This window comes from Squalius cephalus (assembly GCF_949319135.1).
Source record: "Squalius cephalus genome assembly, chromosome: 18".
Lineage (NCBI taxonomy): Eukaryota > Metazoa > Chordata > Actinopteri > Cypriniformes > Leuciscidae > Squalius > Squalius cephalus.
The window spans coordinates 696644-713323 of record NC_137139.1 but is presented as its reverse complement, the minus strand read 5'-3'; the positions used below and the strand labels follow the sequence as shown (position 1 = coordinate 713323).

The 16680-nt window shown below is 41.0% G+C and overlaps 1 protein-coding gene across 2 annotated transcripts in view; it reads left to right on the top strand.

The window, feature by feature from the left end:
- l1camb (L1 cell adhesion molecule, paralog b) overlaps positions 1-16680 on the top strand; it is a 77395-nt gene that overhangs the window by 14509 nt on the left and 46206 nt on the right. The window contains exons 2-7 of one of the 2 annotated variants that reach the window (XM_079848759.1): positions 5599-5859; positions 10456-10470; positions 10817-10919; positions 11563-11732; positions 13871-13996; positions 14089-14259. In XM_079848759.1, the coding sequence (XP_079704885.1) occupies positions 5742-5859; positions 10456-10470; positions 10817-10919; positions 11563-11732; positions 13871-13996; positions 14089-14259 (703 nt within the window). In that variant the 5' untranslated portion in view covers positions 5599-5741. The remainder of the gene's footprint in view (positions 1-5598; positions 5860-10455; positions 10471-10816; positions 10920-11562; positions 11733-13870; positions 13997-14088; positions 14260-16680) is intronic. The other variant, XM_079848760.1, reaches the window with a different exon arrangement.

Here is a 16680-nt window from a genome sequence, read left to right as displayed (position 1 = left end):
AGTTACATCTTTCGACCAGAATGTAACCGTAACATCATCATCAGAAGACTGCTGCTCATCATCAGAAGACTGCTGCTCATCATCAGAAGACTGCTGCTCATCATCAGAAGACTGCTGCTCATCATCAGAAGACTGCTGCTCATCATCATTAAACTGCTGCTCATCAGTTGTTTCAAGGTCTGTTGCTCAGTGGTGCCTTCTTCTTCTGATTCATCCTGCATCGCCTCCTCCTCACTAGAGTCTCGATCAATGATCTGATGAAGAACATCATGCACAGAGAGCTTCTTCGCCATTGTGCAGCTACAAAATAAATGCCAAGCAAGGCACTGTGAGGCATTTATGTGTGTCTGTGCTATAACATCTATATTTGTACATTTTAGTCTCAAAACAATGTCATAATATTTTGTCTGAAAACTGTGATGAAACAAAGAACATGAAAGAAAGATTATTTAGAAACATGGTCACTGCGGACTAAATCCAGTTCATGCATACGTGTTTGTGTCTGTGTGTGTGTGTGTGTGTGGCAATGTCAGATGGATGAATGGATATTAGATGCAGTTCAGGGTAGGATCAAATTTATCTCTGTGAAAAAGAATGCGTGTAATACTCAAAATAGTTTGTGTGTTTTAATGTGTGTGTGTGTGTGTGTGGGTAGCGTGTGCATGCATGTATCCACACATGCACAGGTCCTAGGGCTTGATGTTTGCAAGCACACATGCACATATGTGTACATGAACATAACATGCTCCTGAAAACTACATTTTTCTCTTATTTTGAGTCTCTCATTCACTTTCAATGGCAGGCCATTTTTGACCGGGAACACCACAAGTGTGATTATGTGCCATTTTGTACAAAATAAAAGTTTTTCAAAACAAACTTCCTGGTGAAACATTAAAGTAGACTAGTGTGATCAACAGTGAAATTTATTTTCATATTTATTTAATATTGTGAAAATTATTCATAAATAAAAAAAAATTTTACTCAAAAAATGAGATGCCTTCTCTCAGATAAATGAGGCCTACGATTAATCAGATGCAAATAGAAATATAAAACCAGTCCTAATTTAAAGAGAACAAGTTGACAAAAAGATTGAATACAATACTGGGTTATAATATAGCATAATAAGTGATTTATAAGCCAGTTTTTATAGGCCGGTCATTTTTGACTGGGAACATCAAAAGTGTTATAGGGTTTTGAACACAACCAAGAATAATTTCCAGAATACAAAATAATTAAAGAAATATAACAAATGATAATAAAAGGGAGATAATTTGAGTGAAATTAATCAATAAAACACCCGTCACACACACACACACACACACACACACACACACACACACACACACACACACACACATATATATATATATATAGATTAGAAAAAACACTTGCAAATCGTATTGCTACATTAGTCAGTGTCCAGTCTGTCCATTTCCTTTAGAGCAATCCAGCACAGGTGCACTAATGCTGATGTTAGAATCCCTGGGTTGAGTATCTGATTGTAGATGAGTATGTTTTTAACATCCTGTAGGATCTTTATCACTTGAAACACAAAGCTGATTATATTGTGTGTGTGTGTGTGTGTGTGTGTGTGTGTGTGTGTGTGTGTGTGTGTTTGAGAGATATTCAGACCCTTACTTCAAAGTGACTTTATCAAACATTCCTCTGCAGAATAATGTAATAATTCAGGTACACATTATGTTGATGGTACACTTTAGATTCTACTATATTCTACTAGCTATAAATAATTTTGCAACCACACACTGTAAAAAATTCCTGTAAATTTACATGAAAATTTAACAGCAAAATGCTGTTTTCATGTAATAACTGCAAGTTACCGTTTTTTGCAATGCATTATGGGAGAACTTGGTCGCTTCAAATTGCGTGTTGACCAGCAACAGTATGACACTGTTATTTAACAATATAATACCATATTTTTTCATGCACATGTGAGTTTAGGAAGACATTTTAGTTTATCTGCATGAGGTCATTTTGCAGCTCTGCCTAGTATTATTTTACATGTAAACTACCTATTACTTTTAAATATTACATTTTAAACATCCAGTGATGTTTTTGCGATTTTAATCGGATAAAGCGACTTTAGACTTTGACCACAGGAATGTGAGCCCATTGTAGGCCTACAGACTGTCATCACATCACATTCAAACGGGTAAGAAACTTTTATTCAACTTGCACATTTTCCTTAACTTTATCTGAGTAAAAAATTAGTGTGAAATGTTTTTTTTTTTCTTTCTTTTTTTTCTTATGTGGTTAATTTTTTTACGTGAGATTCAAACCGTCCATTATCTGATGCTGTTATTTGCAACTACTCTTTGATTTGATCTGTAAGTTACCAAGTGGTACGTCTAAATATTAACATACAGTATCCAGTGAAGTGTAATTAAATGACAGGATAGCATGTTTTAATCATGAAAAAGTAACCGAGTAAAACGATAGCATGCTTGTGAGCTTGTTAGCATACACTCAAGACTGCATTTCGTTTGTATTTGCTACCGTCATGCACAGTTTATGCATATGCAACGGACACATGTCCCAATCTTTATCGAAGCAAAAGATAGGTGAGGTATGCTCAAAATTCATAAATCTTGTGTGATTACTGTGAACGTGCATGTTCAAACCTCTGCAGAAATAGCAGCATAACAGATGGACGGACGGTTGATAATTTTCTGATTTTTCTATTTTATTGAGATTATGTTTTTAGGTATCTCTTCTTTACATTATGTTTTCCTTGTCATTGTAGTTAAACTCCTGAAGGCTAACTTTGTAGAGAAGCAAGGACTCATTCTTCAAAGAACTGTGAGTTTGCCTATTGTTTGTTCTATTAACACCTGTATAGTTCACCTAAAAATGGTAGTTATCTCATCATTTACTTAACCTTGTGTTGTCTCTTTCTCTTGGAGGAAAAATTAAGATATTGTTGTGGAGAAATGATGTCTGTTTTCCCAAACAATGGAAGACGAATGGGGACCAAACCTTCAAACTCCAAAAGGAACATAAAGGTACAGTACCATTAAATGGATAGTTCAACCAAAAACCCTGAAGCCATCCTAGGTGTATATGACATTCTTCTTTCAGACAATTACAATCGGAGTTATATTAAAAAATGTCCTGGCTCTTCTAAGCTTTATAATGGGAGTGAATGGGCACCATTTTTTTTAAGTCCATCGAAGTACATCTGTCCATCATAAAAGTGTCCCAAATGGCTCTCGGTGGTTAATAAAGGCCTTCTGAAGTAAAGCGTTGCATTCTTGTAAGAAAAAATGTAATATTTAAAACTTTATCGACTAAAATAACTAGCTTCCGGCAGATGGCTATACGCAAGTCGACTTATGCCAGTTCAAACAAACAGGGCTGAGCAACCGCGTTCGTCATTACTTCGTGCGTCATGTTCAAGTGTTACTCTTTCGCCGTAAATCGATGCGTACGGCCGCCTGGCGGAAACTAGTTATTTTAGTTGATAAAGTTATAAATATGGATATTTTTATTTTATCTTACACCAATGCATCGCTTCACTTCAGAAGACCTTTATTAACCCCTCAAAGCAGTTTTGGGACACTTTTATGATGGATAGATGCACTTGTATGGACTTGCCATTCACTCCCATTATAAAGCTTGGAAGAGGCAGGACATTTTTTTTATATATATATACATCATCAGAGTTTAAATCTGCATAAGGGTGAGTAAATGAGAAAATTATAATTTTTACATAAACCATTCATATTCTGAATATGTTAGGCCTATTGCCTCTGTAGAATATAAGCAACAAGTAGCACATTAAGTTTTACATTTTTTATTTACAGATACAAATACTGTCAGTCATCTTAAATTGTTTTCTTTACCAATAGATGTCTGCCAAACCTGCTGACCTTGAGAAAATGCTTGCCTGTGTCTCCTTGTTTGATCCTTCTTGGTAAGTATGTCATATTAGACATGTTAGACATGCATTTTGTTTCTCTAAAACAAAGCTCACACTCCAGACTGACACATTACTTTTGTTTATCAGGATAAGATCCACATTTATGGGCCTCATGCTAGAATCTACTGACTATAAATGTACTCTGTATGATCTCTGCAGTTAATTCCAAGTCTTCAGTGAATTATCCAGTTGTTTTTGGTTAGAATTTTTTAGATAACCAAAATTATACACTGCAAATCATTTTAATTGAAAATTTTCGTCTCTTATTTTTCAGATACTTTATTGGAATAAATCCGGAAAAGAGAACCAAAGCTGCACAGAGAAAAGAGGTGTGTAAAATAACTGGGAAAACTGCAGAAAAAGACTTTAACCATCAGTCCAAAAGTATAAAATGCTGATATATATTTTATAAACTATTTGTTTTGATATAAAAAATTGGCTAGTGTTCACTGAAGCCTGACTTAAGAGTATATTTGTATTTTATGAACAGGCTATGTATGTATGTATGTATGTATGTAATTATGTATGCCTGTTTTAAGGCATATGGTAAAAGTCTATCTAATGTTGTATGAGAATAAATCTAAAAGTTTATCTAGTGTTGTGTTGTTCTTAAAGGTATTAGCTTTAATAAAAGCATGTTTTAAGGTCATCTTTTGTTTGAGCCATTTGTTTGCAAGCAATTTTCAGTGTGTTTTAGAATGCAAATTTTAATGTAAATGTTTTAATTGCAATGTAAAGTTCACATTTTAGAGTACTTTAATACACTTTTAGTAATACACAGTTTGTGTATATGCAGCTGAACACCTGACAGTATTATACTGTGCAGCCTATATTTTCTACAGCACAGTACTGTAATATTTTTTACAGTAATAAACTGTTACTTCAGATTACAGCATTCTACAGGTAAATCTAGCTGCCTGTAGTTTACTGTAAATTAACGGGAACATTTTTACAGTAATAAACTGTTGTTTCAGATTACAGCAGGTCCACTGTAAAATTACAGCATTCTACAGGTAAATCTAGCTGCCTGCATTTTACTGTAAATTAACGGGGACATTTTTTACAGTGCATGTAAACTAACTCATTGTAAACTCATTAGAGGAATGATCGAATGTAAACATGTAAACTCATGAGAGGATTAGTAGGCTGTTAGGTTAGAGTTCGGGTTAGTAGAGTGCACTATCGAAATAAAGTGTTATCAATAATTCTTTTAAAGTGACGCGTGTAGCCAGGTATGGTGTCCCATACTCAGAATTTGTTCTCTGCATTTCACTCATCCAAGTGCACGCACACAGCAGTGAGTGCTGAACACACACACACACACACACACACACACCGTGAACACACACCCAATTGGGGGTCAGTGCCTTGATCAAGGGCAGCTCAGTTGTGGGTGTTGAGGGAGGATTCACTCTCCCCACTGACATTTCCAGCAGGTACTGAGACTCGAACCCACAACCTTCAGTTTAGCCCACAAGTCCGACTCTCTAATCATTAGGCCACAACTGCTCCTTCTGCTTTTCATGTGTGTTTTTGTTCTGTAATCGGTTCTTTTTGTTCTTTTCTTTTTACTGTTTTTATTCCTCTATTGTCCATTCTGGAGCTGATGGGTTAGGGTTGATTTTCTGTCTCCTCCTCCTTGTGTTTGTGTCTATATACAGGCCTCCCTTCATCCGTCTGTCATCTCATAACAGAAGAGTGTGCAGAGTCAGACGTGACCCTTCTCTCGGTCTGTGTGTTGCTCTGGTGGAGAGTGTCGGGACCTGAGTGTGTGTTCATGCAGTGGCTGCTGGTTTGATGCACGATGCCTCCCGCACAGCGTCAGCCGGCAGGAAGAGGGCGGAACAGGACACATCTTCATCTGCTGCTCTTCTTCCTCAGTGTGCTACAAACACAGGGATACATTCAGATCCCTCCGGATTGTAAGTACCTTCCCATCTGGACTTTAAACCTTATTTAGAAAGGCTCTTACAAAATGTGTGGTTACTTTGTTGCACTTTTGGCAGTTATTCCTCTAATAGCGATAAAGGTGCAGCTTCACACTTCTTGATACTAAATTATGTATTTGGTGGTATCTTGATAAATACTTTTTTATCAAACTTATATTTTGCAAAAATTTGGTCAAAAAACCTAATTTACTAACCGTGTCAAAAAATATCATTCACTAACCGTGCATGCTGTATGAACAAATTTGTGTGTGAAATCTGCATATGAACATTTTAAGCCTGGGACACACCAAGCCGACTTGAACTGGTGACAAAAACCAGCTGCGTCTGGACTAGAAAGCTGCGCTTAAACACAAAGCACAGACTACAGCCGACTGCAAACTAGCATGTGTACTTTTGCAAGTCTGCGTGTAGGAAATAACTGTATATCAGCAGGTGTCAATAGTCTATATTCGTAGAGATGTATGCAAAAAGTAAACAAAGCAGCGCTTGCTTAACATTTTGAATATCAGTTGTTGATAACTTTCTTCATTCTAAGCAAGCTCGTGTTGTTATGAAAATATTCACGTTTTGGAAAGCTCAGGTAGGATAACATAACATTAGATTAGCCTTCTGTCAGTGCCGTCTTGACTTACTTGCTCTTTTTCATCACTTTCGCTTTCATTCTATTGCACTGACTAGTTGACTAAACTGAACATCCAATCAGAGTTCCCACTCTCACCAACGGCCCCCGATGCCGATTCATAATGATGAATAGGGCAAACTGCCACCAATGTGAGCCCAACGAGAGCCAACGTGTGGAACACACCGCAAAAACTAGTCCGACAGATGCTTGCCGATGGCCCGACCTTGGCTGATGGCTGACCATCGGCTTGGTGTGTCCTGGCCTTAAACGAAATCATGATTCATCAAGAACTTTCATACTAAAATGTATTGTAAAATTACGACAAAATGTGGGAATGACTGAAACCACACATACCCCTTTTCCACCAAGGCAGTGCTGGTGCCGGTTCGGAGCCGGTGCCTACTCGCGAACCAGTTCTTTGTGTTTCGACAGCCAAAGAACCGGTTCTCGGCCAGGAAAATTGGTTCCAAAGCGGCACCAACTCTTTGCTGGACTAGAACCGTTCTTTTACCACGTCATGCTTACGTCGGGGGCTGGGGGCGGGGTTATTGTCGAACTTCTTCTCGAACGTAACCTCCGTCTACAGTAATCCAGACGAGCAGCACAAATGTGTTCTAAACGTCTTCTTCTGACCCCGATATAGGATCACAAAGCCAGGAGAAACATTTGCAGAAAGACGATGTAGTCCAACATTGTAATTGTTATGCTTGAAGTTGGGAAAGCTAAGACGTATGGCGAAGTAACGACGTCGTTCGCTGGGCTCTCTAGTCAGTGGAAAAACAAACAGGTTCTGAGAAGGTTTGCAAGTTGAACCAACTTTGAACCAGCACCAGTTCCGAACCAGTTCTTTTTTGGTGGAAAAGGGTTAACATATGCAAAAACACACTCTGGGTGGCCTTATAGATGTGTAAAATTATAACATGTGCAAACTTAAAGACGAAAGAGAGCAGGATCCAATTGCAGGTGATTTATTAGAAATAAAGAGAAAAGTAAAACAATACCAAGTAACTTGTAATATAAAGAAGAAAACTAAGCACACTTATGATACATCCAACAATTGACAAGACCTGAGAAAGAATACTGAGAACATGAGGGCTAACAAGAAACAGATGATGTAAACAATCAGGAGATAAACAAGGGGAACATGAAACTGAAAAAGATGAAATCCAAAAACACAGAATTTATTGCAGTGGATTATAATGTTAACAAAAAAAAGTTGTGTTTTACTAACTTGCATCCAGACATTTTTAAGAATGTAACTGTCAAGAGCTGATAGTTTGGGGGAGACATATAAAGTGAAATGCAAGGCAGAACTCAAGAGCTGGAGTTGGGATCATCTATGAACCAATTAAAAATAAGAGCTTAGCGGAAATTTTAAAAAGTTCAAAGCAATCTAAAATAGGGGGCATCTAAATCCACCAAGTCTGCCTGGAAAAGAAAGGTATTTATCTTTTTTCACCATTTCAAGGAAATTACATATTACTCAACCTACACTAGAGGTCAGTCTCGAGAGTCTGATATCTCTTTAGACTATTTAGCAGAGGGGCAATTTCTGCCAATTGTGTCTTTGTGGGTTTTGCAACTTAAGAGGGCCTGTTGCAAAGTGCTCAGGCCTCTGAGGGCAGGCCCTTCCAGAGAGAAATGTATCACAACCAATTATATGGTGCACGTTTCTCCTTGATGCCCTCAGGGGACCGTTCTGACAACCCTGCCACCCTTGGGTGTTGAGAGTGTTGTGCCTCAAGTCCCCCAAGATTACGTGCAGATGCCTTCATACCCTTTCATCCTCATGTCTTGCTCGAAGCCTGCAAAGGAGAAAACGAATCTGAGGACCATTATTCTTTCTAAGAAGGCTTTGAGAGCCCTCAATAGGGAATCGATATGTCAACTCTGCCGCCTACGGCGCTTCAGGGCACATCGGTTTCCAGCGAACGTAAATGTCAGTGTCCGCCCGATTAAGGGTTCACCTTACCCAAGGAGGCCTGTAGAAAAAATTGTCTGGTTGCTCCCTGCTCTTCCTTCACTTCAGGGCACTGAACCCAGTATTCAGAATACACCGAAGGGGGTTGTGCCCAATTATAGATTTACTGAATCGTTCTCCAAGGAGATTCAGAATGTTGACGATCCCTTTTATCATGAGTCAAATCAAATCCAAGGATTGGTTTGTCACAATCGATTTAAATGACGCATACTTTTATATCTCCATCCTTCTCAACATAGGGAAATCTTGAGATTTGCTTTCGGCGCGAATCGTTTCAGTATCTGTTTTTTCTTTTACAAAGTGCATGGATGCAGCTCTGGCTCTTCTCAGACTCCAGGGCATCCGTGTACTCCATTACATCGAAGACTGGCTGATATTATCTCAGTCTCAGGAAAGGGTGGTTCGGCATCGAGATGTTGTTCTCGACCGCATAAAGTGCTTGGGTTCTAGACTAAACTCCAGGAAGGGTATGCTTTCACTATTTCGTAGAACAACCTTTCTTGCTAAGACTCAACTTCGGTGCGGGCACAGCTGTCTCGTGCTCGTATCGAGTCTGTCCTGGCAGCAGTTACCAGGTTTGTGCTAGGCCAAGCCATCACTGTAATACCTTTTGGCCTGCTGTACATAATATTCCTGCAGTGGTGGCTCAGGACCGGGGTTCCGTATGATCAAGGTTACGCGCAGATATCTTCGTACCCTTGTCATATGGTTGAAACAGTGGTTCCTGTCCCAGGGGAGTAGACATCCTGTTGAGGCAGGGGCTGAGGCCCAGGGAATGGTGACTCCATCCCAAGATGGTGGAGTTAATTTAGAGGAGTTGCAAGAGACGACCCACTGCCCGCTCTGGTTCTCCCTCACTCATCCAACTCCTCTGGGACTGGATGCCATTTGCAGACATGGCTGAGGCTACATCTGTATGATTTCCCTTGATCTCTCTGCTCCGAGGAGTTCTAGGGAGAGTTCGCCAGGACAGGCTCAGCCTACTCCTTGTAGCCCCGTTCTGGCCGGCACGAGTGTGGAAATGATGGGTCTGGCCCCTGAGGTGGATTAGCTCCAGAATACTGGTCTTTCAACCAAGGTTATTGAGACCATCCTCAACTCTAGAACTCCCTCCACAAGGAAACTATATACCATAAAGTGGAGGGTCTTCACTTCAGTGCAAGAGTTCCTTCAGGATAGCTTTCTGCCGGTCCTTCCCCATCCACTCTTAAGGTTTACGTGGAGGCTGTTCCTGCCTCCCAAAATAAAGAAATACAAACATGTAAATCTAAAATGGCAAGCACAAAAAGGGAGCCAGATATTTTAAAAAAGATAAAACCACAAAGGGTAAAAGCACAAACTAAATCCAAAAGGAAAATCCACAAACAATGACACAAGCGTTCTTCCTCAGGCAGCGGGATTACAACATACAAACGCCAAATGAAGAAACAGTGCAATTTGACAACTAAAATACAAAGACACAGGTGCAACAGATGACCTCATTACGGCAGAAAACTAACGAAATACAGGTGTCAAAACATAAAACAACAATGCCAGAAACAGCTTTTCTTGAAACCCAAGCTACCAAAACAACTCGTTTTGTACTCCTTCCTCTTTCTTATGTATAATAGAAATGTTTCCACCAATTGTGTTGAGCTGCCAAAAAGTCGCAACGAATCATGATAAAAATTTGTCCAGTTATTTCCATGGTTTGTCTTATGTTCTGCTGAACTCATTCTGTCTAAAGAGATCAAAAATGCCTGATCCCTTCTGTCTTAAATGTGTGTAAGCTGAACGGAGTAGCCTCAGACACATGGACTGAATCATTTGAGCTTTTGATTTGACATGAATCTGATTCTCTGTAGGATGCTGTCTCACATCGATAGAAATGCCTCACAGTCTGAATGCTCATGCATGACTCTCTCTCTAACCCTGTTCTTGCTCTCTCTCTCTCTGCATCCCCTGCTTCCTTCTGTGGCTCTCTTAGACACATATAGCAACCGTAAGTACATCGACTTCCTCTGTATGCATACTCCTTTATTTCTGACTCTGTGTCTCTGTGTATAACTGCTGAGTCTTTACATTATAACTTCTACAAAATGATTTTTCCTGTGCTATGAGACAATATGTTATTTTGTGTAATCAAACTAACGAACAAGTGATCACCATTTTTTATTCGAAAGTTTTTAGGTGTTATAGAAACAATGGACACAATGAGAAAATACCAGTTGTACAATATTTCAGGAGCATTTATTGTCAGAAGTAACAGTTGCTCTCACACCTATCTGGTGTGAACTAAACCTTTACTCAAACATTGATATGCTTTCTGTAACAATGATTCTCCCCAGTCAAAGAAGCTCCAACGATCACGACTCAGCCCAAGTCTCACACCGCTTTCTCTTTGGATGACGTCAATCTGGCCTGTGAGGCAACTGGAAACCCGACGCCCAGGTGAGCGTAAACTGGCTTAGAAACATCTAAACCACGGCTTCATCAGCACTTTCTCATCAGATTATTCAGATCATCAAATCATTAGCAGAACTGAAATGGAGCAGAACTGAAATACTGTGGATTAGCAAGACACCGCTTTAAAATCTCTACAAATACTGCTTTTGAATTGATGAAATTTATCAGATCAGAATATCATAAGTAAAGTGATTGATCTTCACTTTGAATAATTATTTGGGGATTTGTGTCCCTTTCTAACATCTCTCTAGTCATAATCTTTCTGTTATCAATGTATGCCCAGTTGTGGTTAGCTTTGGTTATAGTTGTGTATGTGTTATCCTTGGTGTGAAATGATGGATCTCAAAATCATACAGACACTGATGGACAGGTGGAGTGACAGCAGCTGATCCTAAATCTGAATTATGAATCAAGCATAAGTAAACTTTTGAACGAGGTCATATGTGTAAATTCAGCTAGTATTTTGACATGTGACTATATGGAGACATCTATTATAGCTTATTCACGGCAGTAGATTTTGCATGTAAACTTTTGACCAGCACTGTATATATTCCTTTGTTTTTTATCTCTCCATCTTTATTAGCTGTAGTTTTAAGATGGTCTTTCTGTTCTTGTCTCCCACGAACAGTTTCCGTTGGGTCAAAGATGGACAGCAGTTTGGGAAGGTTCTGCTGGGGTCTGGAAGCCTGACAGCGGATCCAGATGAGGAGCTGAAGTCGTATCAGGGCTCGTACCGCTGCTATGTGGCGAACGAGCTGGGAACGGCCGTCTCAGACCTGGTGCACCTGATCACAGAGCGTGAGTAACTTAGTGCTCTTAATATTTGTTACTATCTCTGCGGTATGCTTTACTGTGCATTATATGCAACATTTCTGTATGCATAGGCTACCTGGTGACCTGCCCTCATTTCCCATGTGTCAAATGTGCAGCACGCTGCTTTCAGTCACTGATCTGGGTGTTTTAAAAGCATAAACCTAAAATTACATACACAAAAGCAAGAACAACAAACTATATAACAATTTATTACATGGCTTGGCTGAATTCCAATGTAGAATGCGGTCTGTTATTTCTTTATAACAGACCGCTGCGGAGTATAACAGACCGTTGCCATGAAAAACAGCGCGTTGCTATGGACGCGGAACGGACTATTTTCTTTGGCGGAAGCAATACAATCGTTTTTAAATCAATAAACTCCTTTTTAAATCAATAATTCGTGTCAAATTATTTATTTATTTTGTAGGTAGCCATGTAATAAGCGGGATAATGTATAGAGAGGCGGTCGTTATAGCGAATAACAAGCCCTTCAGGCTGTCAAGACCCCTCCGCTTCGCGTCGGGGTCTCGTTCAGCCTGTCGGGCTTGTTATTCGCTATAACAACCGCCTCTCTATACATTATCCCTTACATAATATAACAACAAACATAATATACATATTAAGACTCAACATGTAAACAAGTCAACAGCATAGCTCAGAATGGATTGGCATGTGTGCGATCCACTGATTCAAACCTGTGTGTGTGGACAAATACAATGTCCGAACAAGCAATCCCTGCTTGAGTGTTGGAATGAACTGTGGCGATCACTGTTCTGTCAGGACCACTATCGTCAAAGATGATTGACAGTAAGCATACAGTTTGGATAGGCATTGGTATGGTTATATTCTGGGCAAGAACTCCCTGCCCATCCATGCAGCATCGCATGGATAAGAGATAACTCCCTTTGAGTAAACAGAACAGAACCAACAGAAATGTATTGCAAATATCATTAATGTTCAATAATTTTATGTCAACATAATTGGAGATAAATGAGTCTGATTCAAAGAGGAATATCAGAAGGCTAAGTCCTGACTGTGGACGAGAGGAGGAGCTGGGGATAGAGGAGGGTAATTAGCTCATGATCAACATGATAAAGCTGCTGAATAATACCAAATGGACCTTATATAGGGATGCTGTGATAGGTGTCAAATTCCTATAGGTAGATGTGGATCAGCTGAGAGTCAGCTGATGCGAGCTTGAGTGATGTGACCTGCCAGAACTAACACTACACTTGATATCTATATAAATGGCTGGATTGCTCATGACGTCATAAAAAATGAGCCACCGTGCTGTCATATTGGTATTCCCACACATTCTATTGAATTAATAGGAAATCATCTGCATTTAATGAGAAAACATTACCTCACGAGTCAACGTTTTTATATCTTAAGTCTCCCAGTACATTCTTATAACGCAAACGTCCTAAACATTTAAATGGTTATTTGTTTAAAGTCGGGATTTTCCGGGAACTTATTAAAAGTAACATTCATCTTCATTACAGAAGCGAATATCAGATCAGCTAACGAACGAGACACCTCAATATTTATATTACAAATGCCAATGATTATTCTGAAATCTAAATACAGATTTATGCTTTGTAACCCACATACCAACATTGTGACGGCCCAGATCCGGCCCACATCTGGCACATGTGGAAAGATGATCCGGCCCACATCTGGCACATGTGGAAAGATGATCCGGCCCACATCTGGCACATGTGGAAAGATGATCCGGCCCACATCTGGCACATGTGGAAAGATGATCCAGCCCACATGCAGCGTGGAATGATGGCCCTTGGGGGGCTCACTCCTGTTTGCCAGATCTGGGCCACAAGCAGGCCATAGCAATGCCACATGTCAGCCAAGAGCAAATAAATAAACCACAACTGGACCTTATCTGAGCCACAAAATCTGTGTATATTAAATATGGAGTAATCTCAGCCTTAATAAGCCTGTTAACATGTAACAGTCACATGTGAGTTGGCCTGGGCGACTATGAGGTCATACCTCTATCTTTGTGATGACATAAACATGACAGGGCCCTTCGGATCAATAGTGAGTTGAATACTGAACACTGAACATTGTATACATAGACACATTAAAGTGTTATTTCTATTTCACAGCCATTCCAACCCTGGCCAGAGAGAAGAAGCAGGAACGAAGACTGTTTGAGGATGGAGAAAGCACAGTCCTCCACTGCAACCCTCCAAATAGCTCTGTCGCTCCCATTATACACTGGATGGACAAGCGTAAATTTCCTAACGAGTCTAATTCTGCTTAACTAAATTTCTCTACTTTAATTGATTGAACTGAATCTCATTCCTCTCTTTCTTTTTGTCAGAATTCCACCACATTCCTCTGAGTGAGCGGATGACCATAAGTCTGGACGGAAACCTGTACTTTGCCAACTTACTAGTCAGTGACAGTAGAGAAGACTTCATCTGCAATGCCTACTACACCACTGCCAGCGTCATCCTTCCTAAAGATCCCATCGCCATCACCGTCACAGCCTGTGTGTGAACCTTCTTCTGCCAGTGATTAGTACACATTACATATTTTATTTCTATAACAGAACCCAGGGATGTTTTACAAAGCAGAACAAAAAGAAGGGTACTGAAGCATGCCAAAAGCATCAAAAATAGCATTCCAGTGATAAATTGGGGCAAAATGTTATATATATATCGTAATCAAATGGTAGACCAATAGGTGGCACTGTCACCAAATTAAAATGGCATTGTCAGGTGATGATTATAAGAGTACATATAAGGTATCATTCAGGTACAACCTCTTTATGAAATCTTTTTTTATTAAATTTGTTGATGCATTACATGAGAACGACTTGATAGCTTTTCCCCAGCATGGTCTGAAAATGATTTGAGCCAAATGTTGTGAAGATCTGATGAAGACTGTAGGAGGAGTTCGGAAAAGTACTTCCTCAAATGCAATTCACTGCAGACAGTCAATATGGCAGACCAGAAATGGCATCATTGTTCTCAGTGTAACACAAAGACATCTAAAAACACCAGATAAACAAATCAGCTGCTGACCACAAATTTCTCAAGTATCTTCAGGACACAGGGCTGGATGGAACTAAATCTGGCCCATATGTTGATTGTCAATGATTTGAGACAATGGAGTTGGGGTGAGGATTAGGGCCGTTAAAGGTGCATTGTGTAATATTTAGGAGGATCTGTTGACAGAAATGTAATATCATATACATAACTATGTTTTCAGTGGTGTATAAAGAGCTTACATAATGAACCGTTATGTTTGTATTACCTTAGAATGAGCCATTTCTATCTACACACACCGCGGGTCATTGAAATAGACATTTTGCGCCGACATGTTTCTACAGTAGCCCTAAACGGACAAACGTGTTTAGTCACTATATTGTTCTGCGTGCAAAGAAGCGAGCTAAAGTCTATAAAACGAAAGTCGAATAAAACACTGACACAATGATGAACAAGTAACAATAATATTCGCAATAACATATCGTCATACTGAATAATTAAGTAAACATCATCCATCCATCCATCTTCTTCCACTTATCCGGGGCCGGGTCGCGGGGGCAGCAGTCTAAGCAGAGATGCCCAGACTTCCCTCTCCCTAGACACTTCCTCCAGCTCTTCCGGGGGGACACCGAGGCGTTCCCAGGCCAGCCGGGAGACATAGTCCCTCCAGCGTGTCCTAGGTCTTCCCCGAGGTCTCCTCCCGGTGGGACATGCCCGGAACACCTTCCCAGGAAGGCGTCCAGGAGGCATCCGGAAAAGATGCCCGAGCCACCTCAACTGACCCCTCTCGATGTGGAGGAGCAGCGGCTCTACTCTGAGCTCCTCCCAAGTGACCGAGCTTCTCACCCTATCTCTAAGGGATCGCCCAGCCACCCTGCGGAGAAAGCTCATTTCGGCCGCCTGTATCCGGGATCTTGTCCTTTCGGTTATGACCCACAGCTCATGACCATAGGTGAGAGTAGGAACGTAGATTGACCGGTAAATCGAGAGCTTCGCCTTGCGGCTCAGCTCTTTCTTCACCACGACAGACCGGTACATCGACCGCATTACTGCAGAAGCTGCACCGATCCGTCTGTCAACTAAGAACCATGGCCTCAGCGCTGATTCTCATCCCAGCCGCTTCACACTCGGCTGCAAACCATCCCAGTGCATGCTGAAGGTCCTGGTCTGATGGGGCCAGCACGACAACATCATCCGCAAAGAGCAGAGATGAAATCATGTGGTCCCTAAACCTGACACCCTCCGGCCCCTGGCTGCGCCTAGAAATTCTGTCCATAAAAATTATGAACAGAACCGGCGACAAAGGGCAGCCCTGCCGGTGTCCAACATGCACCAGGAACAAGTCTGACTTACTGCCGGCAATGCGAACCAAGCTCTTGCTCCCGTCGTACAGGGACTGGATAACCCTTAGCAAACTACCAGAGCACCCTCCACAGGAGGCTGCGAGGAACACAGTCGAATGCCTTCTCCAAATCCACAAAGCACATGTGGATTGGTTGGGCAAACTCCCATTAACCCTCCAGCACCCTGTAGAGGGTATAGAGCTGGTCCAGTGTTCCACGGCCTGGACGAAAACAGTACTGTTCCTCCTGAATCCGAGGTTCTACTATCGGCCGTATTCTCCTCTCCAGTACCCTGGCATAGACTTTCCCGGGGAGGCTGAGAAGTGTGATCCCCCTGTAGTTGGAGCACACCCTCCGGTCCCCCTTCTTAAAAAGAGGAACCCCCACCCTGGTCTGCCAGCCCAAAGGTACTGTCCCCGACCGTCACGCAATGTTGCAGAGGTGTGTCAGCCAAGACAGCCCCACAACATCCAGAGACTTGAGGTACTCAGGGCGGATTTCATCCACCCCTGGTACCTTGCCACCGAGGAGCTTCTTGACTACCTCGGTGACTTCAGCTTGGGTGATGGACGAGTCCAC